Source organism: Dromaius novaehollandiae, chromosome 15 (genome assembly GCF_036370855.1).
Source record: "Dromaius novaehollandiae isolate bDroNov1 chromosome 15, bDroNov1.hap1, whole genome shotgun sequence".
In the NCBI taxonomy this organism is placed as follows: domain Eukaryota; kingdom Metazoa; phylum Chordata; class Aves; order Casuariiformes; family Dromaiidae; genus Dromaius; species Dromaius novaehollandiae.
The window spans coordinates 2,246,922-2,272,263 of record NC_088112.1 but is presented as its reverse complement, the minus strand read 5'-3'; the positions used below and the strand labels follow the sequence as shown (position 1 = coordinate 2,272,263).

Sequence of the window (25,342 nt, the reverse complement as noted above, 5' to 3'; positions counted from 1 at the left end):
ATCCTCTGCAGCGTGCCGCCATGGATGTGTCACGCAGCGCCGAGGAAACCACGCTGCTTCTCAGTCTAACTCAACAGATTATTTTTCAAGCATACTGGATTCTAATTATGTTTTCAGAGAGGGGGTATCGGTGACCCCTGGCTCGCTGCTGTACCTGGAGTTACTTAGAAGAGCGGGAGCTCTTGGGCAGAGGCATGCTTCAGCCTTCACCTCAGTCAGGGACGTGTTTCTGCTCCACGCAGGACTGCTTATACTGAGGCTGATGCAGATGGAGCTAGTGTTGATTAATTCCTAAGGACACAGGTGTGGGGTTTTTCTGGCGCCTTAGTCATAGCAAAACTGCCCGATGATAAAACAGTGGCAATCTCCTCCCGGGAGCCGAAATTGGCCCCAGAGGATTAAATGAAAGGGCTGAAACAGCAGCGTGCGGCGCAAGGGAAGCATCCCGCGAGCCGGGGCCTCGCATCCCCGTTGACAGCAGGGCCGGGGCGGCAGCAGAGCAGGGTGAGGCGCCGGGGCTGGCTCCGAGCAGAGCCGCCCGGGCGCCGGGCTCCCCCTGCCCCGCGGCCCTCGGGGCTCTTCCGTCCCCTTCCCGGCTGCGCCGGAGCCCGCTGGCCCCGCTGCCCTCGCCCCCGAGGGCGCCTCGCTTCGGGGCAACGCGGTTAACGCGGCGGCAGTGGCGGCCTGGCGGGAGCCCCCGCGCCGGTCGCCGCCAGAGGCCGCGCGGCGGCCGGAAGTGGGTGGTAGCGGCGGGGCCGGAAGCGGAAGCGGCGCCTCATGAATATTCATGTGGCTAATGAGATGCTGCATGCGGGATGAGGCGGGCGGGGCGGGGCCGGGCGCGGCCGGGGCCGTTGGGCAGCGCGGGCTCGGCGGCCTGAGGAGCCGGCGGCGGTGGCGGCGCCATGGAGGGCGGCGGGGGCTCGGCCCGCGGCGGCCGCGACAAGAAGCGCGGCAAGGCCCTGGCGGCCGAGGAGGCGGCGGTGACGGCGGCGGCGGGGCCTGGCGACCCCAGCAAGTCCAAGAAATTCGTGAGTGGTGGTGGGGCGGGACGGGACGGGGCGGCGGCGCCGCCCGCACCTGCCGCAGGTGCCGGGCCCAGGCGGCCGCGGTGAGCCCGGGGCGGCGCGGCCGCAGGCGGGGGCCGGGGCTTCCCTCCCGCCGCGAGGAAACCCCTGGGAACCCAGCGGGCGCCCGCCGGCGGGCGGCAACTTCGCGGTGGCAGCCCGCCCGCCGGCGGGGAGCCGCCGCTCCGCTCTTTCTCCTCTCTTTTCCCCCAAGAAAGGGGAAGGAGGGACGCCCGCCCCCCCCCGCTGCAGCCCGGGCGGGGAGGCTCAGCCCCGCCGCGGGCAGCGTGCTGCTCCCGGCGCCGGGGGTGCCGGCCGCTGCGGGAAGGTGCTGGCGGCCGCGGTGGGGCAGCCCGCGCCTCGGGCGCTCCGCTCGCCGGCGCCGCGGCGGCTTTGGCGCTTGGGCCGTTCAGCGGGCGCCGTGCCGCGGCTGGCCCCGCCGGCGCGGGCCGTCTCCGGGCGCGGTCCCGAGGGCCCCGCGCGGCGGCCTGACGCGCGCTGCGCCCGCGGCCGCCTCGCAGGGCGCTGCCGGGGCCGCGCTCGTGTGCCCGGGAAGTTGTGCCGCAGGTACGTGCGGCCGAGTCAGTAACCGGCCGTGCTGACTGCGTGCAGCCGCTTTGAACACGTTATCGGGATTTACCTGGAACTGGAGGCAACCAGGGATTTTCACTGGTGGTGAAGCTTTTTGGGGGGGTTGGGGGGGGGCACCTGTACTGGTGCTCTGTAAACAGCCGGCAGTCTCGGCACGGAGATGCAGATAAGTGCATCCCTGTCCGTCTCTGCTGGCTTACGACTGCCGGATGACTTGTGGAGTGTTTGAACTCTCCTTTCCTTCCATACCGGTTCATGGACTGCTGCTTCTTCTCGGTAGCTCTTGCCGAACTTAATAGTGGTGTAGCAAAATATCTGCTATAACAATTAAAGGTGCAAATGTCGTAATCTCATTGTTCAGAGTTTGAAACAATACCGAGTTGCGCCCAGCCCCAGCAGGGGTGTCTGCGTGGGTCCCCCCACCTTTCCCGTTGGCATAGCACCGGACCCCCAGTTAGGGACTTTCCTGGATATGTGCTTATGCACTGACACATTTGCATGCTATAGCTTGCTGAAAGGAATCACGTTCTCAATGGGCAAGTAGAAAGTTTTGGTCTAAAAACTGAGATTAGCCTTGTTTTGTGTTTGTACTTTCTTTTTTTAAACATAAGTTCATTGTCATAGATACAGCTAATCAAACGTGTTGTTGATAGGTAACTATGTCCATCCTTTTACCTTAAATTTGACACTTTTTTGCTATCCATAAGGATGTATTGTGGCCATACAGTTTATTTATTAGATTATGCAGCAGGGATCTATTTTTGTTCCTTTATTATTACTCTATGCATAAAAAATGACGTTTAATATTTTCTGCTATTTACAATGGTTTGAGTTTGGTAGTTCTAATCTGATTATACAGTCTCATAGCTGTGTTTTAGATGGTCTTAACTAAAACAACCAAAAATATACTGATTATGCTGGTTGGAAATACGTTTTTCGTGAATGTGTTAAGCAAGGAGGTACGAATTGGAATTAGGCGACAGGTGGATTCTTGTCTGCTCACTACAGGCCAAACTTTCAAAGTTAGTAGGCACATGAAGAGACCAAGAGATGACTACTGGGATTTTGACAAGTCTAAACACCTTTGAAAACCTGGCCTTACTGCTTTCGGTTTCAGAACAGAGAGAGTTCAGTTTCCGTAGTAAGCTTTTTATTTGTAAAAATTTCAGAAGACAAACTTCAGTTTGTTGACTCTGGTCCAAATTCAGAAGCTAATCTTTTATATCTGCTGGCTAAGCAGAAATCCAGAGTGATTAATGCACAAGATTTTTCCATGTGCTGGGAAACAGAGTACCTCTAGCTAGGAAATGCAACAATAGCAACACTTGCTCCGAGACTGAAAATAGCATAAGCACCTAATACGGTAGATGATGTTGTGACATATTTATGAAGCTTGCTTTAGCCTTATAACTGAGCTATTCCTTCATCTTCACCTCTCGCCTACTGCACGGTTTTGCATATGAATTCAGTCTTCTCTGAAGTAACATTTTGGCTACTGATAGCTATAAATGTGATGCAGTCAATTGTCATTGTTTTCTTATTTGCAAACTTAGGCTCTCTAACTTGATCTGTGCGCTTAGAGCATCACCTCTCTTTATTAGATTGCAGCATACAGTTTGCTGCTGCTGCTTCTCTTGGAGTTGCCAGTGCATCCAGGCTTTTAAGCAAGTCTTGCTGCTGCCTTCCCAACATCCAAACCCCGACCCACCCTTCCTGTCCCAGTGACTAACATACTTGTGCACTCCCTGGTCATTTCCCAATTTCTGCATTGCAGCAGCCTCCTCCTTCGTTCTTCTGTTACTTCATTCTGTCCAAAATACAACTCTTGTGTTTGTCCCTCGTCATAAGGAAACAACAGAAATCATAAAAAGTCCATCTATGCTATTTGTTCACATCAGTTACAGCTTTCTAAACAACAGTTATTGAAAAATACCTGGGTGATGTTAGAAAGCAGTGAAAATCATTCTCTTCAGAACTCCAATATAAACTTGCCAATTTTTTTTCTTCACCTTACCTTCGGGATCCTGTTCAGTTCTGCCTTGTCTTGCAGCTGTTCTTGTTCCTTGTTGGAACCTATTTCATTTAGCTAGGAAGACTAATTTCTTCTTCCTTTTCTCTGTTTTTCTTCCTCTGAGGGAGACTGATTTCCTCCTCCCTTTCTCTGGTTTTCTTCCTCGGAATCTGTTTTCTGTAACTGCTGTTCATGGAAACACTTCTTAATACTGTTATTACATGCTTCAGCCTTTTCATTAGGTCTCTGTAGTCATGCTTTTTAAAGCAATTTGAAAGGTTTGATGCCTGGTTTATGTCACTATTTACATCCTTTCTGATACACTTAAGAGAAAGGGGCTGCTATAAATACGCAGCTGTAGCTCAGATGCAGAGGAGACCCATGTCTGCAAGGAAGATGTTTGCAAACTCCTGCGCTGCAAGTGCCCGCGAAGTGCGGAGCTGTCAGGTCTCACAGCAGAGCGTGAGGAGAAGCCTTGTCCCAGAGCACCCGTCTCCCCACCGCAGTATCAGGCTCCTGTTTGTTTTCAGTGTAGCCGGGTGCTTTCCGCCTCTGCGATGTGCCTTGCACGTGGATCCTGGAGCCGGAGGAACCTTGCAGTGCTGTGCTGCAGCTTGGGCTGTGCTCTCTGACGGGGCCCTCTGACAGCACATTTCCACGCGGCAGCCGTGTGCCCGAGACCCTCTCTTGTCATGCATGTGGTCGTGCATTGGTCATACTACCTGCTGCTTGGAGTTTCTTTTCTAGCTTTCAAATAAGCTGAGAGGTCTCAAAGTTCCTTATTAGCACGCTAGATGAAACTAGCTGAAAAAGTCTCAGGCGTTTTGTTTCGTATTATAGGGAGGAAGTGTGGTAGGGTAGAGCTATATATCTCTGCTAGATCTTTCAAGGCAAAGTCCTGTTGTGTTTCTAGATTTAAGAAGCGTTAACTCTGAAATCTTGTTCTGCTTATTTTCTTTTTTACTAAACTATTGCTGATTAATATGAAAAGTTTCTTGTTCTCTTGATTTCTGTTTTTCATTTGACCTACTGCAACTCTTGTAGTTTATGCAGATACCTGGGGCTTAATAAAATGTAGTGCTGCTTTCTCTTCTTAAAAAAAAAACGAAAAAACCTAAGGTATATCCTCCTGTTATGTCATATATGGGAAACTGTCTTTATATAAACTAGATTTGTTTTGTTATTTGTGGATGAATGCTAAAGTCTGCTAAGCTGAGCATTCATAGGTTGAAGTGAGAATGAAAGCTGTCTGACTGTAAATGTGCATCTTCAAAAGACTCAAAAAATAAAATGTGTAGTTGTTTGGTTGACCCATTTATCCCATGATCCTGAATGATGTCCTCGCCTCTTCACATGTCAAAAGCCAGAATAGGATCTGTTTGTCACTTATCCTGTGATCCTGAATGATGTCCCCACCTGTTTACGCGTCAAAAGCCCGAATAGGATCTGTTTGCCTAACGTATTGTAACACCTGCCTGATTTATTATTTGAAAATCTGTTACTTATGAATTAATAAAAATCAAAATGATGTTGACAGTGTATGTAATAAATGAAGTAACTTGAATATCAAAATACACAAGCATAGTCTCTGCTGAGCTGTTAGGTATATCTTATTTTTACGTTTTGTTCAGTGGAAGCTTCTAGTTTGGCCTCAAGGCTTTTCAGGAGCTTTCCTTTCACGTGAAAGTATGGAGCAGAGTGTCAAAGTTTGAGGCTAGCTCAATGTGGACTAAACAGGATCTTGATTATAGGTTTGTGGTTTGTTTATGCCTGTTGTAGTCCTTTGATTATCCTGTAGGTGTTCAGCTTTTGGAGTTTATGAGCTTGTTTTGCAGCTGATGATTTTTCAGGCAATGCTGGCTATTAAACCCTTGTCCCTCTTCAAGGAGGGAAAAAGTGTAAAGCTCTAATCTCCTCCTTTAGCCTGTTAATTAGTGAGAAAACTACAAGCCATCAGGCTCCAATCAAATAATTTAAGAGCTCTTTTTCTCCTAGTTGAGAAGACAAGTTTGGGCTTGGGCACAGGAGTCCTTCCCAGGAGAGACCTGATGTTTCAGCTGCTCTGTGCTGGGCCTTTCTGTTGTGGCCGCACCAAAATGCAGCTTGCCTGCCCTGGGCAGAGCACCCTTGCCAAAGCCCTGTCCGAGGGACATCGCCTGGCAAACGCTTCGTCTGCTGAGGTTGTGACGCGGTTGCGATGTGAGCGTAGGAATCTGTCTCTTGCGGTAGTTTTCTCCTTGCTCTACTGATTTTTTTGTCTTTGACCCCCACCCCAAAGGGCCCAGACTAGGGAACCGGTGGTACGTGTAGGCTTCATTGATACAGTGACTGTTACTGATTCCAGCGTGTGTAACCGAGATCATAAAATCTCTCTTCCAATTCCAGAAACTGTTGGATTGGGCGGTGGTTAATAATTAAAGAGTAAATTTTCCTAACAGCACAGAGAAACTAATTATGCTGCCTTGTTTTTCCTCACGCTCAGAAACCTTTGTGAAGTGACCCGTGACTGCTGCCTCGGGCAGTATTTTTCCTGTTTCCCCTCGCTGCAGCCTGATGCGGGTAGGAAGGCAGGTTTCCCACTCTGATTTTCTATTTTTGCGTTTGGAATGTGAAAAACAAACTCGGGCGCTTGCAGCCAGAAGAACAGCCCTGTTAGATTGTGTCGGTGATAGGGGAAGATATGTTTTAAACATGCGTTTGGCTGATATGTGTTAAAAATGCACCTTTTCCTAGTGTAGGCCTATGACTAACGTCTGTGCCGAGTGCAACTCCTTCCCTCCCTGCTGCACGTAAGAGTGGAGAGGGGGATGGTATGCAAAAGTTGTGCGAGAGTTCAAGTATAGCAGCAATGGTGTTGCCACGAGGAGGACTTTGGTCCCCTCTTTTCAGTCTGCCCGGCAGCCCTTGTTCTTCTTAACAATCCTTCCCTTTCCCCTGTCATTCAGCGATGTGATGGTGTTTGTGAGCTTGCTTGTCTCTTTAATTCAGCTTGGTCTTAACATGAAACCTTTTGTTCCTCATTAGTGCCTCTGGGGTTTGGGAGGGTTTTTTTTGTTTGTTTGCTTTTCACTTCCTGTGCTCTGTTTAAAAAGCCTGTTGTAGCTCTTTGGATTTCTGTCATTGAATTTCATGGACCAAACTAAGTGTCTGACTAACAGCATCCACTGCCTTTGACACCAGTCACTCACCACTTCTGTATCTGTGGAATTTGGCCTCAGAGTTAAGATGGATGGATGAGTTGTTTCCGGGATAAGTGAAAAGAGCAAAATTTAAGAATCCATGCCCTTAAAAGCAGGTGTGATGGTACTGCTACATCCATATGTTGCCTTGAGAAATATTTGCAGAAGAGCCAGGCAGAGGAGGGATGAAGTCTCTGCAAAGCAGTTAACCTTGGTATCTTTGCAGAACTCTGACCATCAGTTATCGGTGGTGCAAGTGAAGTTGGTGTGCTATAGCTTGCAATTGATAATCCCATCAAAATAGGATAGAAACAGGCCATCTCATATAGGTTACTCAATATGGACCTTGAGTGCTCACTGTTTGAGTTTGAATCGGGAGCTAAGAAGTGAAAAGCATGTCATGTAAAAGGCGATGAGATGTTCCAGGACTGTATGGGAATCAAATGTCCTGAAACCATTCAGTATCAGAAGTACATGCATCAAGTTTAATGGTTAGTCGTTGGGTGTCATTACCCTGCCATGTTCAGACTCCACTCTGAGATGGAAGTTGCTATCTCTTTGCTGTGGGGTGACTTGCATGCTGGGCGGGTTTTTTTGACTGTTGGAGACTTGCTAGGGTTTGTTCCGTTAGTTTTAGCACCATATTTCGTTTGCTTCCTGTGCTTGAAACCACAAGAAGTGGCAAGTGTCTGTTTTAGTCAGATATGTCCTATGGGGGGGAAGCAGCAGTTGCCTCACTCTTCCCGGGTTGAGAGTCTTTCTTTGCAAGAAGAGTAATTGGGTTCTGGAAAAGGTACCAGATGAGATGGGATGTAACCAGAGATAGACAGGAAAATAAGGGTCTGTATGAGACCAACGGTGATGTCTTGGGGCAATTCTGAAGCAAAATCCAGTGTCCCTCAACTCTCCGCTTCAAAGCGTTTAAGAGGTAGAGCTACTGATGTGACTGAATCACAGCAGGTGTAGTGTTTAGAAGAGTGGCTGCGTATGGAGTTACATCGGTAACCGGAGCAACTTCCCTGCTGCAGAGGTCATTTTTCTGTTCCTGTTCTGGCGCTTGGTCTGGTTCACAGCTTAGGTGCTCTCATAATAGAAACAATAACATACCTGTGAACTTACTCATACCGATAAACTGTTGAAGTGCCGGTGGAACATGTTCGGGGGTTTTCTTTTCATAGTTAGTAGTGGTTTTTGCTCATTTGTATTTGATAACCTTTGAAACTCCTCCTTACTCTATCTTGGAAAGGAATGGAAAATTTTCCCTCTTCTCTTATTCAGCAGATCCAACCTCTGCTTTCTGTTTCCTTACTGACTTGGGTTGGTATCTGCAGCTGCTGTTGCTTCCTCCTGTGCGTCCATCCCCAGTTTTGGGCCATGATGCTGTGAAACTGGCAGGACTGATCATTTTACAGCTGTCCGCAGCACTTGGAGCTGTGAAGCTGAGAACTGTGGTGATTTCATATTTGTGCAAGTGCTGTATCCCGATAGGGGCAATGGAGCTGCTTGAATGAGGACTTAAGGAGAGGGATAGCGTAGTAGTGATGAGCACAAATTGTTGCCACTTTTGGCTAAGGGGTCAGCAAGACTCTTTGGATGGAGGAGTAGGAAGTGGCTGTCTGTCTTCTGCTGGCAGGGGCTTCCCGCTTAATCTGAACTTGCTGGAAGCCCAGGATTTACCCTCCTCCTGCTAATGAAGGCTGTAGTGCGAGGTAGAACTGGACCTTCCTCCCCCCTTCCAGGAGGAATCTGGGTCTTGCTGCACTCTCGCCCAGCACCCTCCATTACAAAGCACCTTCATCTGAGCCAGAACTCAGCTGAGATGCAAGAGCTGAGCTGCTAGGTGAGGACCTGGGGTGGAAGGGTGAGGTCTGGTCAGTCTGAAGCACCTCTGCTCCCTGCAGAGTGAGCGTGCAGAGATTATATGAATGTACCTCCGTGTAGGGAGGAAAGGAGAAGGATGAGACAAACATATCTAAAGGGTCTCTGCTAGACTGTGGAGAATATTAGGACAGGTCGAGACAGAAGTTAATAATGCAAGTGATACCAGAATTATATGGAAGTAGTTGTCTTGCATGTGTTTTAAATTGCAGTGATACTGTAATAGGTGTATTGCCTATTGCTACAGTGCAACATCTGTTTAAATTCATTTGATGGCTTTTCACTTTTACAAGGGTTAGTCTTCAGACTTCTAAAAACTGAAATCTTAGTATTATAATGATTTAATTTTTTTGTGAACATCAAGAAAAAAATTCTTCTCCCCTGGCTTTGAACTAGCTGCTTTTAAAAGGCCCTAGGGTTAGTGTTTGTCTTTTCAGCCTGTTTTCCATTACCCATTCTGTTTACCCTCCAGTCCCCAGCCTCACATTCCTTCCTCCAGGACTGTCCTTTGCTTCTTTCCTGGAATTTCTCCCTCAAACATGTAGTGTCCTTTTTGGGAATTATCTACACGTTCTTTGTTCGGGGGGCTCAGTGGACTTAGGTACTTTGTTACTGTTGGTTGATGGATGAAGAATGGGGGGGAGGAGGAAAAAAAGTCATGGGCCATATGCGCTTTAAGGCAGAACACAGAAGAGTAAGCAGAAATTCCTATTTTGAGTTATTCCAGAAAAGGTCTTGGCAGAAAACCTGCTTTATGAGATGTTTTTAAAATAGCTAGAAAATGTAGTTTACGTTACTAAACGGAACAGTACTGAAATTTTTCTCGTTAGCTATAGTTTAAAGATGGAGACGGTTCGTCTAAGTGCACTCATACTGGCAGTAATCTGGATTTGTCTACCATGACTAGTGATGACTGAGCTTGTGAGTGTGTGCCCTCAAAGCGCCTTGTGATGTGGAAGGCATTGAGAAAAGGCAAAGTCATGGAGTGGACCGGCTCTGTGCTTGCGTAAGTTCAGTCCTACTGACTATTTTTTCTTTTTTTCCCTTCTCCGTTTCTCCACCCCTCTGCTGCGTGTCACTTTTGTAAGCTGGGTGCGCCTCCTTCCTACCCAAGCACGATGTGTGCTGGCACCGGGGCGGTCTCCACAGTCGCAGGTCTACTGCTTGCCCCCTCTTTGGCAGGAAAGGGCAGTGCCAGCTGCTCACATGCATGGCGCGAAAGGATAGCGTTATTGTGTTCCCATAGTAACAGGTAAACAGCATTCCTTAGTCACTGGGACAATTTTTCTGTTTTAACAGACCAACACCCAGGTGAAAGGCTTTCCAGTGGGTGGAACAGAAATGAGGGTAGGTTTTCAGTTTAGGCTGGAGAGGCAAGGGGCTGTTGTTCTTCCAAAAATGGAAAGTTTTCCTGCTGCGTAGCTACAACTATGTGTACATGCTGTCACAGACATCTGTTGCTTGAAGGTCTCTATGTTTCTTTTACAGTCACTTGTAGAAATTCTGTCCCCAAAGTGCTCAGGAAGAGTGAACTCTGGTACCTTGAGATGCCACCCCAGAAATGTTTTGGTAATGAAAAAAATGATATCTACCTCTGGTCCAGATAAATACAAGCCATCTCTGTGAGCAATGTTCAGGGGACCTGCGAGAAGCCCTGCTGTACTGCCTGCTGCATAGTATTTCTTTCTTTCTTTTTTTTTTTCTTCTCTCTTAGTAGCTAATCCATCTGACAGGTACAGTATGGAGCAGTACTCTTTTAGAGAGTGGTACAATATGTCTGAAGAACTTGCCCGAACGAAGCAGCAAAGTAGCTCAGCTGTCCTCAGAGCAAGGTAACAGAGACGGAGATCTGGCTCTTGGAAGGGTCTGCATACGTTGGTACCTGGCAGGCTCTCCAGCGTGCTGCTTTCTGAATGTGACCTTTGGGCTATTCAATACCAGCGTCAGGGCTTATAATTTTGGCTTGGGTAATTCTAGTACTGACGCTGTCAGCATGCGTTGCTCCAATGCTGATGATCTCAGAATTGCCTCTGGCACCAGCAGACTTGGAACCAAAATGCATGGTGCATAAGGGTAGTGCCTGGCTGCTGTGTTGTTTGGCTGTATGTGCTTCCCTGACCTTACAGACGGATGTCACTTGCCCCTTGAGCAGTAACTGTCTTCCCAGACGTCTGTGTGCCTTGTCTCTTCTCCATCCTCTCAGAGGATTTGCACACATCATGCCCTAGGATGCTTGCCAAATCAGCTCCCCTGGTGTGCTTCAGGTCTTGGTAGGGATGACTACTCATGTTCTCCCCGTTGCTTCGTTCTTCATCATGTGGAGGCTTCAAGACTCACATTACTTACTAGAAATGAGATGCCAGGATGGCTGTCCTATCTGATGTTCTTTCCTAGTCTGCTAATAGATTTTAATTCTAGTTTTCACTATGATGACACTTGGCCAAAGTCTCCGTCATGTCAGATTGCTTTCTTTTCCAGTCCCCTCTCCAGTGTCTTTGAGTAACCTGAGAGAAGCTATTGCAACAGAGGGTGCAATTACCACTCTCATCAAAAACAAAACAAAACCCCCACACCTCTCTCATTGTCTTCTCTTGCTTTTGATTATCCAGAAAAAGGAAGATGTCATTTAATAGCTGGCTTAAAGTTATTCATTGAGTCAAGTTTAGAATCTTGATGCTTCAGTAACTCCTATCCCTAGTGCTCAGGTCTGGTTTGTAACTGTCCATCTGCATGAAGGACATCTGTAGGATTTCTACCCAGGAGCTAGATGTTTAGAAAAGACTGTGGACTGCTGTCAGCCCTCAGTCTAGTAAAATGTCTTCGTAGTAGGTAGTGTATGTTTAAGGGGAATATAATTCACATGCATCTTAAATATACACGTTTTGCCCTTGTTGCTGGTTTGCCTGGGGGAGGTTTATAACCTTCTCAGCAGGTTAGAAACAGTATGTTCTGCTGTGCTTTACCAGTTTGAAATAATATATAACCAGCAATGCCTTCCCTTAGCGCCCTCACGGAACAAGAACCTACCGGAGTATTTCTGGATGCTGCAGTAGCAAGAGCATGCTCATCTTAGGCAGCTTCAAAGTAATGGGTAATTGTAAAGAGGTTGCAAAGCCAATTGTCTAGTAACTGTGCATGTGTGTGTGTGTGTGTGTGTCTGTCTAAATCCATATGACTTTCCACACTTATTCAGCATGGCAAAACTCATTGTGGACAAAGATTGGTGCAGAAGCAAGTATTAAAGCTGGCCAGCCAGTGTATCCAAAGAAATCAAAAATTGCCTTTAAATGGAGTTGTGTGTCTTTAAATATCAAGGTGTATTGCTTTTTCTGTTCTTGGTCTCAGAACAGTATACTGAGAGGTATTTGCCATCTGGGTGAGGGAGACTCATCTAAGAGCCATCATCAGTATTTGTGGTCTTTTGTGAAGACTTGGAAACATCACAACAATAAAATTATCCTGAGTACTTAACTCTGCTCCTTGGTTTTTCATTAATGTTTGGTATTTGCTTAATTTGCCTTTATAATGTTTTGTAAATGCTTTCCATTCACAGCTCTGAGTGCGCCCCTTTTCTTTTTTAATGGCATGTGAACTCTGTGTGTGTTTCTTCTTCGAAAACCCATAAATAGCTTTGGGGTTTATCTTGAGAGCAGAGAAAATGGGAGACTCATTCTCTTCTCTAGTCTAAAGTGACAGAGGAAACACTTCAATGTCCTTTTGGTAAGGATAAAAGTCTTAACTTGCTTTAACATTTTTGTTTTTGTGTTCTTTAGCAATATCTAGTTAAACAATTGGTTACTTCAGCAAAAAGAGGAGGAAATAGCTTCCGAAGACTATGCATGCATTTGAAAGAACTAACCTGGGTACATAGAAAACTGTTCTGTGAAAAGCCATTTTTTTGTGTCAGTATTGGGCACCACATCTGACTTCTAGCCCTTCCTCGGTGGGCAGGGTAGTGTTTTGTCCGTGGCATTGTCCAAACTGCTTTTTAAACAGAGCAATTTATTCATTTGCAACTTTTAATGTTTTGCTTGACAGGCAGCTTCTCACAGTTCGCGTGTCATCTGGTGGTTTCCAACAAGATGCATCAGATGATTGCGGATTTTGTTGTCACTGCCACGTCTGCTCTTTGCATCTTAAGAAAGTAGCAGTGAAGTGGGGCATTCCTGCATTTATTTCTGGCATTTGATCTGTGATGCTGGTTCCAGATTGCTATCAGTTGCAAGATGTAAGGCAAAAGGCCTCCTTAAATGCTGCATGTGTAATTTCAGAGGCTGTCTACATAGAAAGATTTCAAAATTAGACTTTTTGTTATCATTTTGAGGTCTCATAGAAAAATAGGGTTTTTCCTTTTTTCTTTTCTTTTTTTTTCTCCTTCAGGACTATGCCACTGGAATAACCTTTAGGAGATTGTGATCTTTCCCTTGGCTCTTGGAAAAAGGGGTGATGAAATACCTGGGAATCTTGTGCATGTTTATAGTGCTCACTAGGACTGTTGGTTTTTGTGTGGCTTCTAGCCAGAGGTCGAGTGTTTGTTGAGATAAGTATTTGCTAAGATTTGTGGACGACTGCTGTCAGAAAACAGACTGGTTCTGTCTCGCTGGTGTCCTTGCGTTGTGGTCCCAGACTTAGCTTTTTTGCTGCTTAGTATCAAAGTGGTTTCAGACAGCGTGTGGATTCTTTGTCACTTCTGAGGAGGAGGACTATGATATTTTGTGTATTTTAGGAGAGAGATCGAGTAATGTCTGGGGTGGGAATGTAGAAAGGTTTGTAAGCAATCGTAGATGTTAGCTTTAAAATATTTTGTACAGGCATTCAGGCCAGAGTTTAAAAAGCCATTTGAGCGCAGGAAATTCCCCAAGATGAATTACAGCATTTAATTTTGATAGAAATATCTGCTCCTTTCATTAAAATAAGGAAGTGTGAGTGATTTGGCTGCATTTCCTGAATCTCCAGGTACATTGCTTTGCTGGTGCATCTGTAGCAGCAACTGATTGTAGTTTCGTGAAGGCCTTTGCCTGGCATCTGCTTAGCGAACGCTCCTGCTCGAAGGAGCAGTTCCTCCCTCTGCTTGCTCGTTCCAATACACGTGCTGCGCTGTTTAGTGAGGCTGGGAAAGTAACCCAGCTTAAAACTCACCTGGCAAAAGAAATGGTTAGTTTTAGTAGTTAGCGTTAAAATTAACTTGCATATGTGAACTAATGTAGTTCACTGCGCAACCACAGAAATGCTCGCGCCAGCACAGTGGGAGGTAGGAACAGGAGCAAGCAGCCCTGGGTGGGGGGTGGTGGAAGAGGCCAGGCAGGCTTGTGATACTGGAAGGTGTGAAACCTCAGTGGGAAAGCGATGAGCTGGTTCAGAGAGTTGATCCAGTTGAAAGGAGAGAGGAGAGGGTGGGCACAGGCAGCTGAGGATGGGAGGAGGGTAGGCCTGTGGCAGTCCCGACTAGGGGCCCTGTAAGCTTCTGCGAAGCCACCTGGTGAATCCTACCTGCCATGACAGCACAGGCAGGATTCCCTTGGTTGCTCTCAGCAGCAAACAAAGCAACAGGAATCAAAGTCAATTTGCTATGTGCAAAAGCAAGGAGGTAGCTCTGGAATTGTTTGCATCAAAGACCTGTAAATAACAATTTTGAAAATCCTTTTGAATTTTCAGGAGAGCTGCGAGATTAGGAGGAAAGGCCAGGAGGTAGGAAAGTATGTGCTTACTCAGCTGTCAAAGAAAGAGACAGAAAATAAATATCGAAGTAAGTGTCAACACAGCTATTCTGAGTTAAGGCTGTTCAAAGGCTGACCTGAACTTCTTGCTACAGTATCAGGCCTATCTATGCCTTGCAGGTGAAGCTTGAATGCAAGCTTTTGCAGCAGCCTCTGGTCAGTCCTAGTGACCTTCCCTGCACCCCCCTCCCCAGCTTTGTGCACAGGAGTTGCCTCCCACTGCTACAATAGTCATCTGTTTAGGTAAATGCTGCACACTTTCGCACAGATGCTGAACTGAGTAGAAGCAGTAATGGCAATGCAGAAGGGCAGCATGATACTTGGATTGTACTGTGACACACAAACATGTAGATCGTTTTTGTTGCTCTGTCAGAGGAGTTTCCAAGGCTTGATATCTAGTGTGGAACTATGGAGATCCTCCAGTTTTTCAGGTCTGGCTAAATGTTTGCACTGCTCTGTGTGGCCAGCTGAGTCTTGAGGAGTTTTGGTGTGCACTCACTAAATAGTTTGTAGGCAGTGAGCTCTCTGGGGCTTGGCAGACAGGGAGAGGAGCACAGTTGAAGATGCAACTTCCTGGACCTCAGCAGCAGTAGCTGTGCTAGATCAGTGCAAGGGTATGCAGTGTACAGTTGCTGCAGAACCTGGGCTTTCAAGCCTTAGATGTAAAGCCTGTGGAAAAAGAGGGGCGGGGGCGAGGAAGGGTCTTTCAAGACTGTGCTTTTGATCAGTTTTCTTCCCTGGGCTCTGGAGCTTCGTAGGCAGAATACTCCCCCTGAAACTCCTCCTTCTCAGAGGTCTGCTGTGCGCTGTCCCTCCTGCTCTTTAAACGCTGCTGAATATGATTGCTTTTCTCTCCTGCCTGTGTTTCTAACAAGGCACAGTACTATAGGGAAAGAGCTATGTCTGGTGGTAATAGCTGAGTAGGAGGACACAGAGCAGGCACTGCTGGGAAGGATTTGTCTTGCAAGGTCCAAATGCTGCCCACACTGAAGTAGGAGGCACTGAAATATGATTGGGAGAGGGGAAAGGGAAAAAAGGAGAGGTGGGAGATAATAGTTGAAAATTAAATCCTGGATTTTTTATCATGCTGCAGTAGTAGTTGCATCTGGATTCTCTCTCTTCCAGTGTTAAATGTGCCTTTCTAATGATCATCTGTTTCAAAGCTCTGGCCTATCTTTCAAGTAAGATAAGCTGCAGCACCAGAGTCTCTCCTAGCATTGCTGAGCAGGGCTAACGGAAAACCCGTTCTGCATCCTTGAATTGCTGGTGCTTCTTCCTCTGTGGTCCTAGTAGTATTGAGTGAGCTCCTATGGGGCTCCTGCCTCACAAGTTAGGCATAGCAGTAGCATGGGAGAAACCTTCCCAACCCGTGTGTTTTCACGAGTGCCAGATGCAAAGAAGGGTCAGGTAGGCAAAGGTGGAGCCACAGTAGTGGTAGGATGTGGAGAAAGGGCAGCCTGTGTTTGTCTTGGAGGGTGGCGTAGAAAGTGTTTGACTGTTCAGAGTATAGCGTCTGGGCTGGAGTGTGGATTTCATATTTCCCTTTTCAGTTCCCCTCATCTCTGTAGTCTCTTGTCTGCTCTATGTGCATCTACTTGAAGAGGTGAGGGCTTTTAAGGGAGTTGCTTCTCCTGCAGGTGCAGCCAGAACTGTCACCAGTCTTGGGACTATTTCTTGTGCTCTGGATGGCAGTGTCCCTTGGCATCCTAGTTTTGCTCTTAAAGTGAGATCTGCTTGTTCCTACTGGCTTGGAAGTCGTTTGCTCAAAGTGAGCTGCTTAATATCTTTTCTTGGGGTGCCTACGTGCGTTGTGGGCTAATGCTTTCCTATGGGAAGAAGAAATCTCCCTTGAATGGCACTCTGTTCACTAATTGGATAATTCTCCAAGACCTGGGAGTGAGTGGTGTTTCTCACTTTCATGTCCTTGGCTGCCCTTTCACGGGCAGCCATGGGATAAGGCGGCTGCTGTTACCAGGTTTGCAGCCCTATGAGCTTGGGGATTGAAGCCGCGTGAGCTGTTTCCACAGGTCATGGTGGTTTTGGGATTCTTGTGTTAGACTCTGCGAGTGTGTGACAAGTGAGATAGTTCTGATCTACTTGAATGCTCTTTGCACCTATGCAAAGCATCTAGCATTTTGGGTTTTCCTTATTGCTCCAACTACTGAAAGCTGAGTGGGTTTTTTGTTTGCTATTTAAATTAGGGTATAATATGCCTCTGTTCTGGAGAGGAGGCTGAGTAAAAGAGCATAAAGCTGAGATAGGTCTAGAAAAGCGGAAGGGAGATGAGTGGAAGACTATTATGGCCTCAAATGGGTTTGGATTTCAGTCTGCTCTGAGATTTTTTTTGTACCATCGTGTAAACTTACTTTTAAATATTGGTTGGTAATAGTGAATGGAGAGGGGAGGGAAAAAAATGAGGGAGAGAGAAGGGCTCACAGAGGATTTGCAACACCCCATGCTGCATTAATCCATTCAGTAAGAGGGCCCTCCTGCTCTTCCCAGAGTATTAACATACTGCTCCTCTGGAGTCAAAAGGGATGACTCAGGAGGAGGACTTGTCAATGACACAGCTGTAACTTACTGTTCTTCACTTTATAATTTCCCTTGAACCACTGATCCTGAAAACCAGGAATACAACCCTTCTCTTAAGAATATACTTCAGACATATGAGTGCACAGGGAAGCAATGCAAACAGTGGGTAGTGAGAACAGGCGTATGTCACAGCCCATAGAAAGAGAACTTTTTATTCCTACCTTCTGATGGTGGGATGCAGTGGGCTTTAAAATCTTGTGGAAGGGTGTTTCAGGGAGGATGAGACACAGGGAGCTGCTCATCTGTCTTCCCAGAGATGAGACATCAGGCTGCCACAATTGGGCTTCTACTGTGTGGGAAAAATCTACTTTTCATCCTAATTAGTTAGGACAAATTCATTTTAATACATACTATCTTCATTTGCCAATGGAAAATCAAAGTAGGCTGGTCCCCACATGGAACTATTCCAGACAATTTTGTAATAGCACACTAATTTTATCACCAAGACTTTTCCTTATTTAGCGTTTTGGTTCAAACTTCATATCTTGTTTCCTGAAGTTTAATATCCATTCCAAGTCTGTGTTGCCATAATTACAGTTTGAAGAATACCCAGTGTTCTTGCAAGTGGTTGCAGAAATCATTGGAGTGATTGGATGTTAAGCTTTATGGTTCAGGGCTTTTCTGGGTGGAGTAGAGGGGGGAGAAATGACAATTTCTGTCCCAGGAAAAAATTTAAAAACGGTACCTTCTGAAGTTAAAAATTTTCACGGAACGTAAATTTGTTTGCAAATAGTTTGATGTTCCTGAAATTGAAGTACTTTACTTCTGGTGGTTTTTTTTTTCTCCCCAGTTTTGGCTTTTTTCAACAAAGCGTTGGATCACTGCAACATTAGAGCACGTCTTTGACGGGTTTGCTGCTTTCTCACACCTTTCCCTCCCGACTCCAGGCTCTGCTTTTGTCTCCGTTACCATCTCTGCGAGTAGCCATGCAGCGCTATCAGAGGGGAAACTGGGCTGCTTTGCATATAACACAGTCCTCTAGTAAGCCTGACCCACAGCCAGGATATGAGACAAAACTATAATTTTTAAAAGGAATCTCAGGTGATTTGGGGAAAAAAAATCCATTTTTTCATGGAATTTGATATGAAATCTTTCAAGCTGTTTCAGAAAAGGCAATATTTTGATTTGAATTGAAGCTACAGTGTCAAGCATTTCTTACTGATGGAAACCTAATGAGTTTCTGTAAGATTTAAAACTTTCCTGTGAAAAACTTAAAATCTCTATCTGAAAAACCATGTTAGCTGGCAATCTGCTGAGGCGCTATGCAAATATACCCTCTTAGCATGGTTTATGATATAGTTCTTCATCAACTAGTTGAGAATTATAATCTCTTTCGAAGAATAATTGAGCAGATGCCTAGGTGATAAGCATAAATGACACTTCAGAAATATGATAGCAAATAACATTGTCCCGGCCATATTATTTTGGAGATGGACCTGTTTGCAATGAGATGCAATTTGAAATACTAGATGCTTTGCTTCAGAGTAAGAATAGACACCTGGCACATCTTGGAAGCAGTGGCAAATTTTCTTTATTCCTTCATATCTAGGCCTGCAGTTGAATTCCTACCTTAGGTGTGACAATTTTTATAGCTGCAACAGATTGAAAACAAGATTCTTCTGGAATTGGAGTGAGAGCTGTAACTGATCTAGCAGAGAAGCCTGTCTTTTCCCCAGTGGACAGCAGGGTCATGGCCTTTGCCAGCTCTGGAGTTACCACTGGAAATAAACGCTTATTCTGTTTAAATTTTGAGGAACGGACAGCCTGCCTCCGTTCGGATCCTGAGCGGAACAGCTCGTCTTTGTAGACTAGCAGCAGTTGGGTAAATCTGGCTTTGCCTCCTGTTCAGTCTGTGCACCGTGCTTCCTTTGATGCCGTTGGGCCATTCCTGTATTTTCAATAACAGTATGTCTTAGCTCATTCCAACTTTCTGAGTAGGACTGTACTTAGATGATGTGCGGGAAGAAAGCTTTTTGGAGTAAATCGTGGTGTGTGTTAAAGAACCCATCCCACGTGGTACGCTAGTTGTCCTTGGGTAAAACATGCCTAGCTGGCAAGGATCCAGCCGGCTGCAAGACATGAAATCCAAGTGAAGAGTGTCCTCTTGAAGCCAGGGAGTTTCCTTGCGCGGCCAATCTGAGCGCCTTTGTGTCGTGCTCGCCGTATTGAGAGTGCAGCACGCACCTTCCACCACCTGGCTACTTGCTTGATGGCAGAAGCTCTTCAAAGAAGAAAGCTTACCTGATGTAATGGCTGCAAGGTCGACTCTTCCCCATCTTCTCTTTTTCCTTGGAGCCTAGGATTTTGACTTTACATTTCTCAAAGTAGTGGAAAATGTCATATTACCCCTACTTTTACAGCCTCGCCTTAAGTGTTTGGATTTGTAAGGATTGAAGTGCTTCAAGGGCCCTGCCCGTGAGAATTTTACTGGCCAAGTTTCTCTTTAGTTCCTCTTAAAGGCAGAAATATAGAGGGGTCAGCTGAAGAAGAACTTGGCTATAGAGAAGTATTAGCGCTTTTTTTTTTTTTTTTTAATCTTTCAGAGGCCCCTGCAAAACTCAAGTTGAACTGGTATCATTCTTTTTTTAAGTGCTCAAGTTGTTCTGCTTGTCACTGGTATTTCCCCTGGGGGAGGAGGGTTACGTGGAGCTGGTAGCTCGTAACTGGCACGAGCGGTTCTGTATCCTCGTGTCCAAAGAGACAGATCCCATACACCAGCCTCTGAAGTCCGCCCAAGTGTTAATCTATTCTGTTTTTGTTAAATTCCCTTCATTCCCACCTCCTGACCCCTCAATCCCTGTGCTTGGCCATGAGTCAGCAGTGAAAACTCAAGATTTTTTTAAAGAATGAAAATAACTACATGAGTTTTACTTCCTCATAAATGACTTCTGAGAGGGTTTCTCCGCTTTCATGTGTGGCCTTCAGGTGGCCAGATCTGCAGTATGGGCCTCGGTTCACATTTTGGGTTGTTAGGCAGGTGCAGGGTTTCTTCCCTTGCTTTGGATGGGATATAGTGGGTTTCAGCCACTTTGTTTTAATCTCTCAGCTGCTGTGCCTCCTGCCAGCCAGCCGTGCCCGGGAGCATACGCGTGCAGGCCCAGTGCTCTCGCTCCTGCAGAGAGGGAGGGATATGCAAAGCAGAAATAAATCGGCCTACAGAGGGGAAGGGAAGGCTGGAGGGCAACAGGCAGGTGAGTCAGGATGGTAAAATGACAAGTGACAGCTTAGAATGCAGCGGGGTATTCCCTGGCCAAACTCCTGCATTTTCCTGATATTCGACGTTTTTGCAAAATACCGTAAGTGGAGCCCACAGAGGCCAGCCAAGGTGAAGGTGTAGTGGATGGCTCTTGGTTAGTTTTCGGCTAGCCATAGACCTCTTCAAGTTGCTTACGTTTGGTTTATGTATTCAAGGCTATTTTATTAAAATAAGAACTGAAATTCTGGCTTGTGTTTCCCCAATAAAAAAAATTCTATAGTTGCAGGATTTTGGAGTATTTCAGGTCCCAGAGATAACAGCAGATTGCCACATTAGGGAGTTTTTGTCTTGATTCTCTCATGCAATCTTAAGATACCCTCCTACATCTTAAGATTTCCAAGTTATTTTTAAATGCCCTGTGGGCCATGTGATGCATTGGGTTGCCAGTTAAAGGACTGCCGTTCGTGCGCTCTGTGTGCTGTTAGACACCGTAGCCTGTCTCCAGGGCTCCTGCTCTGCGTGCTCGCTGTTGTATTTATGTTGTACTTGTTCTGTGTCCTGTACCAGAGGCAGATATGTGGCTTGCTGGTCCTGTAATGTGGATGCTTTCTGCCCTCTGCTGGAATTTCGTTCATATGAAAAACTGAAAGTTTTAGTAGTAGCGGGAACTGGCAGGATGCATCCTGCAAGCAGAGTGACTAGGGGACCTGAATGCCGGGTCTCGCGATTTGGGCACGGTCGTGATTGTGGAAGTGCACAAAGTCGAGTTTGTGTTACTGAGGAGCTGCCTCCCAAAGTACGTTGTATGATACGTTCTTTTTATTCAGCCCTGCTGAGCAGAAAGCCCCATAAACTGGGGAATTTAACTTTTAGCAGTTTGCATCTCTGGTGGAGGAGGGTCCGGGCATAACTGGGTGATGGTTCAATCTGTACTTCGACCTTCTGCGGAAGGGGAAGACAGCATTGCATTTTGAAAGCCACAGTACCCTCCTTGCTGCAGGGCCCGCACAATGGTGGGATTGTCCACTTTTTCCAGAGCTTGTCAATATGTGACATTAGACAGAGTTTTAGTGTGGGACAAAACTTCCTGCCCTGAGGAGAGAGGGAAGAGGTACTTAATCCATCACTCTAATTGCTGTGAGCTGCCCTGGTGCTCTGAAATGTTTATGTTGGAGGAACTTGCACCAGATATAGCATACAGGATGTAAAAACTCAGCACTTCTGACTTTTGCTCAGACTAAAAGAAAAGGAAAACCTGGGTGATCACTACATGCTTCCTTCCCCCACTTGTCCTCTTTTGTGTCTGAAACGTTTTGTCACTGATTTGTTTTTCCCCTTTCTCCTTCCCTTGTCTCGCAGACTTTGAAGCGGCTCATGGCAGATGAAGTAAGGATGGTGTTTCTTTCTGCATGTGTTTGCTTCTGCTTGTTGTAACCTCTCTGTGCTGGCTGTTTCCGCGGCAGCGGATGACACGTCATACGCAGTGTCTGTTTGCTCATGGCAGATTCTATTCTAGTGCTTTACTCCTAAGGGCATTCCGCCCACGATGGCGTGTACCTGTTGCATGCAAGTTAGTCCTTTTGAAAGGAATTTGGGTGTTTTTGTTTGCTTGTTTGGGGGGCTTCTCTAGTTTTGCTTCTTGGGTATAGGCTGTAACGCGCCCTTCTATCTCTTTCCTTCGAAGCGTCTACTTAACTGGCAGTCTTAACACTAGCATGAATCAGAAGTTTGTTTGGCGCTATGAATATGTTTGGATCTGGCCAGGATTTGGCCTTTTCCAAAGGAGATACTGAATTTACATCCTCTCTAATCTAAAGTTTCAAAAGCTTCCTTACTAATATCCATTTGGTGTATTTAGTATACAGGCTGAGGTCTCTTAAACTGTCAAGTTCAGCTTTCTTCACTGCTGTGTATGTCTGGGTTAACCAGCTGTAGGAGTGCAGGCAGGATGCCTGGTGTAACTTTTGGGATAGCATGTAGGCCATGAATGACTGCTGTTTGTTTGGGTTTTTTTTTGTTTTGTTTTTTTTTGGCTTTGTTTCTCACACCAGTTGGAGCGATTCACCAGCATGAGGATGAAGAAGGAAAAGGAAAAGCCCAATGCGGCTCATAGGAATTCTTCTGCCTATGTGGATGTCTCTGCTTCAGGACAAACACTCCAGGAGATACCAGATGAAGATGTGCTGTCACTCTTTGAGCAGATGCTGGTAAGCTAGTGTCATGTTTTCTCTCTCCTTGTCTTACTATTACCTGCTTTCTGTGGCAACTGCTCTTTAGCAAGCACAGGAATGGAAATGATTTCTGAAGTCTTCCATTGGCTTGCTTTACCTGTCCTACTTTCATATACCTCCTCTTTGAAGAGAGTCTGCTCTTACTATTTGGCAGCTGTTTCTCAGATCAGAATGAGGTGTTCAGTGTTGGCTTGTTGTGGACACTTTTCGTTTCTCGCTCTCCAGGCTAGATCCTTCAATCTGCACTTGAGAAAAGTAAAATTACCTCAAGAGGCTGAAAGCAGGTTTTGATTAGAGCCACATCTCTAATTTCTTTCCTAGTGAGTTTTAGTCTTCTAATTGCTGAGACTAAAATCAATTGAATATCGGATAAATTTAAAGGAAGTCTTATTTAACCACTGAAGACATCAGATAGTGTGATGCTGCCTGCTGGGCCTTGTAAGGGATCATGTTTTGTGTGAGCACCGTACAGCAGTAGCCTTGCTTCTTGCTTCTTACCTTTTAAATGAGCCAGGAGCAGCTTTGCAGACCTCAATTTAATAACTGCTGAAGTTTACCACTTTACATACACCATCTTCAGTCACAAGTTAAGAGCTTCCTATTCACCTCGAATCCCATAGGACTTGGGGGCTGTCCTCTGCCTTTCTGGAAGGTCAGGTGTCCTACTGAAAGGAGGTAATCTTTGCTCTCCTCTGAGCACTGATATCCACTTTGGGGAAGTAGATGAAAGTGGCTCTTGTCCCTCTATCACAATGTCACCTTTTCTGGGGGAGATTAGAAGGGAAGTGCAGGCTCTCTTTGCTGCTGACGTGCACACTCATTTTACCTTGGCAAAAGTGAAAGACTTCTGCCACAGTTTGGTAATAGACTGTGTTCTAAATGGTAAATGACGCTTTGCTTGCTGAATGCTGTTCCAAGAGTAAGGGCATTTGAAAACTTGCATGTTTTTCTTCAATAGCTGGATATGAACTTAAATGAGGAGAAACAGCAGCCACTGAGGGAGAAAGACATTATGATCAAGAGGGAGATGGTATCCCAGTATCTGCACACATCTAAAGCTGTGAGTATTTCCCTCCCTCGATGCTGTGCTGGAGTCATCGGGGGAGCCGCTATAGGCTCAGCAGTGGCTCCAACACAAAAACTTCAGCCTGGCTTTTAAATAAAAATTTCAGAAGTTTCTTAAGTTAAAACAAGACATAAAACACTATCCCTCGAATAAGTCAAAAGAAATGTATCTAGACAATCAGCATAAAATCTTAGTGTCTCTAGGCTATAACTCCACAATTATTTATTTAGTTGTCCTTGGAGGAAGTTTTCAGTGAAGTGGTTGGTCCTGCAGTAATTAAGCCACTGTTAAATTGTAATAAAAATTCAGCTGTCATGTGTTCTTCATCATTTGGCCAACTTCCATAACTGGATTTACTGGAACAGAGGGAACCAAAGTATTCTGTAGCTAGTAATGGCATCTTTTCTTTTAATACAACTTTTAAAAAGTTCCTGCAAGTACTCCTTTTTTTAAAAACATAGTTGTTATTCATAACGCATCAAGGTTTTCTTAATAATTTTGTATCGATATCTCTTGATATGTTAAAGCTTCTTTGCAAGCGAAAAAATTAGTGGAGAGCTGGTACATCGTATTTCAAGAGGTGTCATATTCTGAAAAATAAAAGTTTTGTGAGATGACCCTATTGAGAAATACTGAAGGGATTGGAGAGTACAGCTTTGCTAAAGGCTCTTTCAAAAGTTGAAACATTGCATTATGTTCTTTTGATTTTCCCCTCACTACCCTCCTTGGCAAAGGTGAGAGGAAGCAAACTCAAACTCACTGAATTTAGGATCTTCAAGTGTCTTTTTTTTTTTTTTTTTTTTTTTTTTTTTTTTTGAAACTCAGATTTTGGAAAATGTAAAAACGTTTACATAAAAAGTAGTGCTTATTAAAAGGAAAAAAAACGCAGAACATTGACAGGCCCACATTTTCATGTTTTATGTAGGGTGAGGTCATCTGCAGTTTGCATACATAAACATCTTATGCTATAAGCCAGAACTGAGCCCTGACTGCTTCCAGATCCTTTCAAAACTTTGGCCAGGGATCATTTTAGATGGAGGGGAGAGGGAAAGATACCTTAAAGCAAGATTTCTGGTGAAATTTCCAAATAACTTCTGAGGTTTGGGACTTGAGCTATGTAGGCGTGTTCTCTCTGAAATTCACTTGATGTGTTTGTTTGGTTGTTTTTTCTGATAGTCTGAGTAGTCTGTACTGAGATATTGCGTTCAAGAGCTAAGTGTTTATATGCTACTGGGTGAAAATCCTGCTTTCTTGCCCCTCTCCACTTATCTCTAAGTGTTTTCCATTCCTCTACTCCCTCGCTACCTCATCTTTCTTCCTCTATGCTGTCTTAATGAGTGCCAGCTCCTAAAGCCCTTTTTCTCTACTCTTGGGTTTGGCAGACACTTGCTGCCCTTGGTTTAATCTCGGTTCCTGCAAGTGCTTTTTCTCCTACTCCTGCTGCTTCTGTCAACCCACCACCTGTGGGCATTTGTTTTTTAATGTAAGGTGGTGGCATCCACACCTCATCCCTCCTGTAGTTCTGGATGTTGACTTGCTATTTTGAGATCCCATCATTTTTTTTCTTCCAGAAGACTTCTGGAAGGTACCAAGATTCTCGATTTCAATGTGATGCTCCGTTCATTAAGAAAATGCACCTTTTTCTTCCCACCTCTGTCTTTTGTGGCATAAGCACTTAAACCAAGCCAGCTGACTTCTCAGTTCCTGAAGGCTGGACTGGGAAATTGAAGATTCAGCATATGAGTTTTGACTCCTCCACTTTAATGTCCATGTGGAAGAGAGGCAGGGCCCACGGAAATAAAGGTTCTAGTCAG

General features: G+C 45.6%; 1 protein-coding gene across 1 annotated transcript in view; it reads left to right on the top strand.

Annotated features, from left to right (window-relative positions):
- Window positions 1-788: 788 nt before the first annotated feature.
- DIAPH1 (diaphanous related formin 1) overlaps window positions 789-25,342 on the top strand; it is a 91,053-nt gene continuing 66,499 nt past the window's right edge. The window contains exons 1-4 of the mRNA XM_064520785.1: window positions 789-1,031; window positions 21,591-21,617; window positions 22,283-22,438; window positions 23,421-23,522. Coding sequence (XP_064376855.1) covers window positions 906-1,031; window positions 21,591-21,617; window positions 22,283-22,438; window positions 23,421-23,522 — 411 coding nt within the window. The 5' untranslated portion in view covers window positions 789-905. The remainder of the gene's footprint in view (window positions 1,032-21,590; window positions 21,618-22,282; window positions 22,439-23,420; window positions 23,523-25,342) is intronic.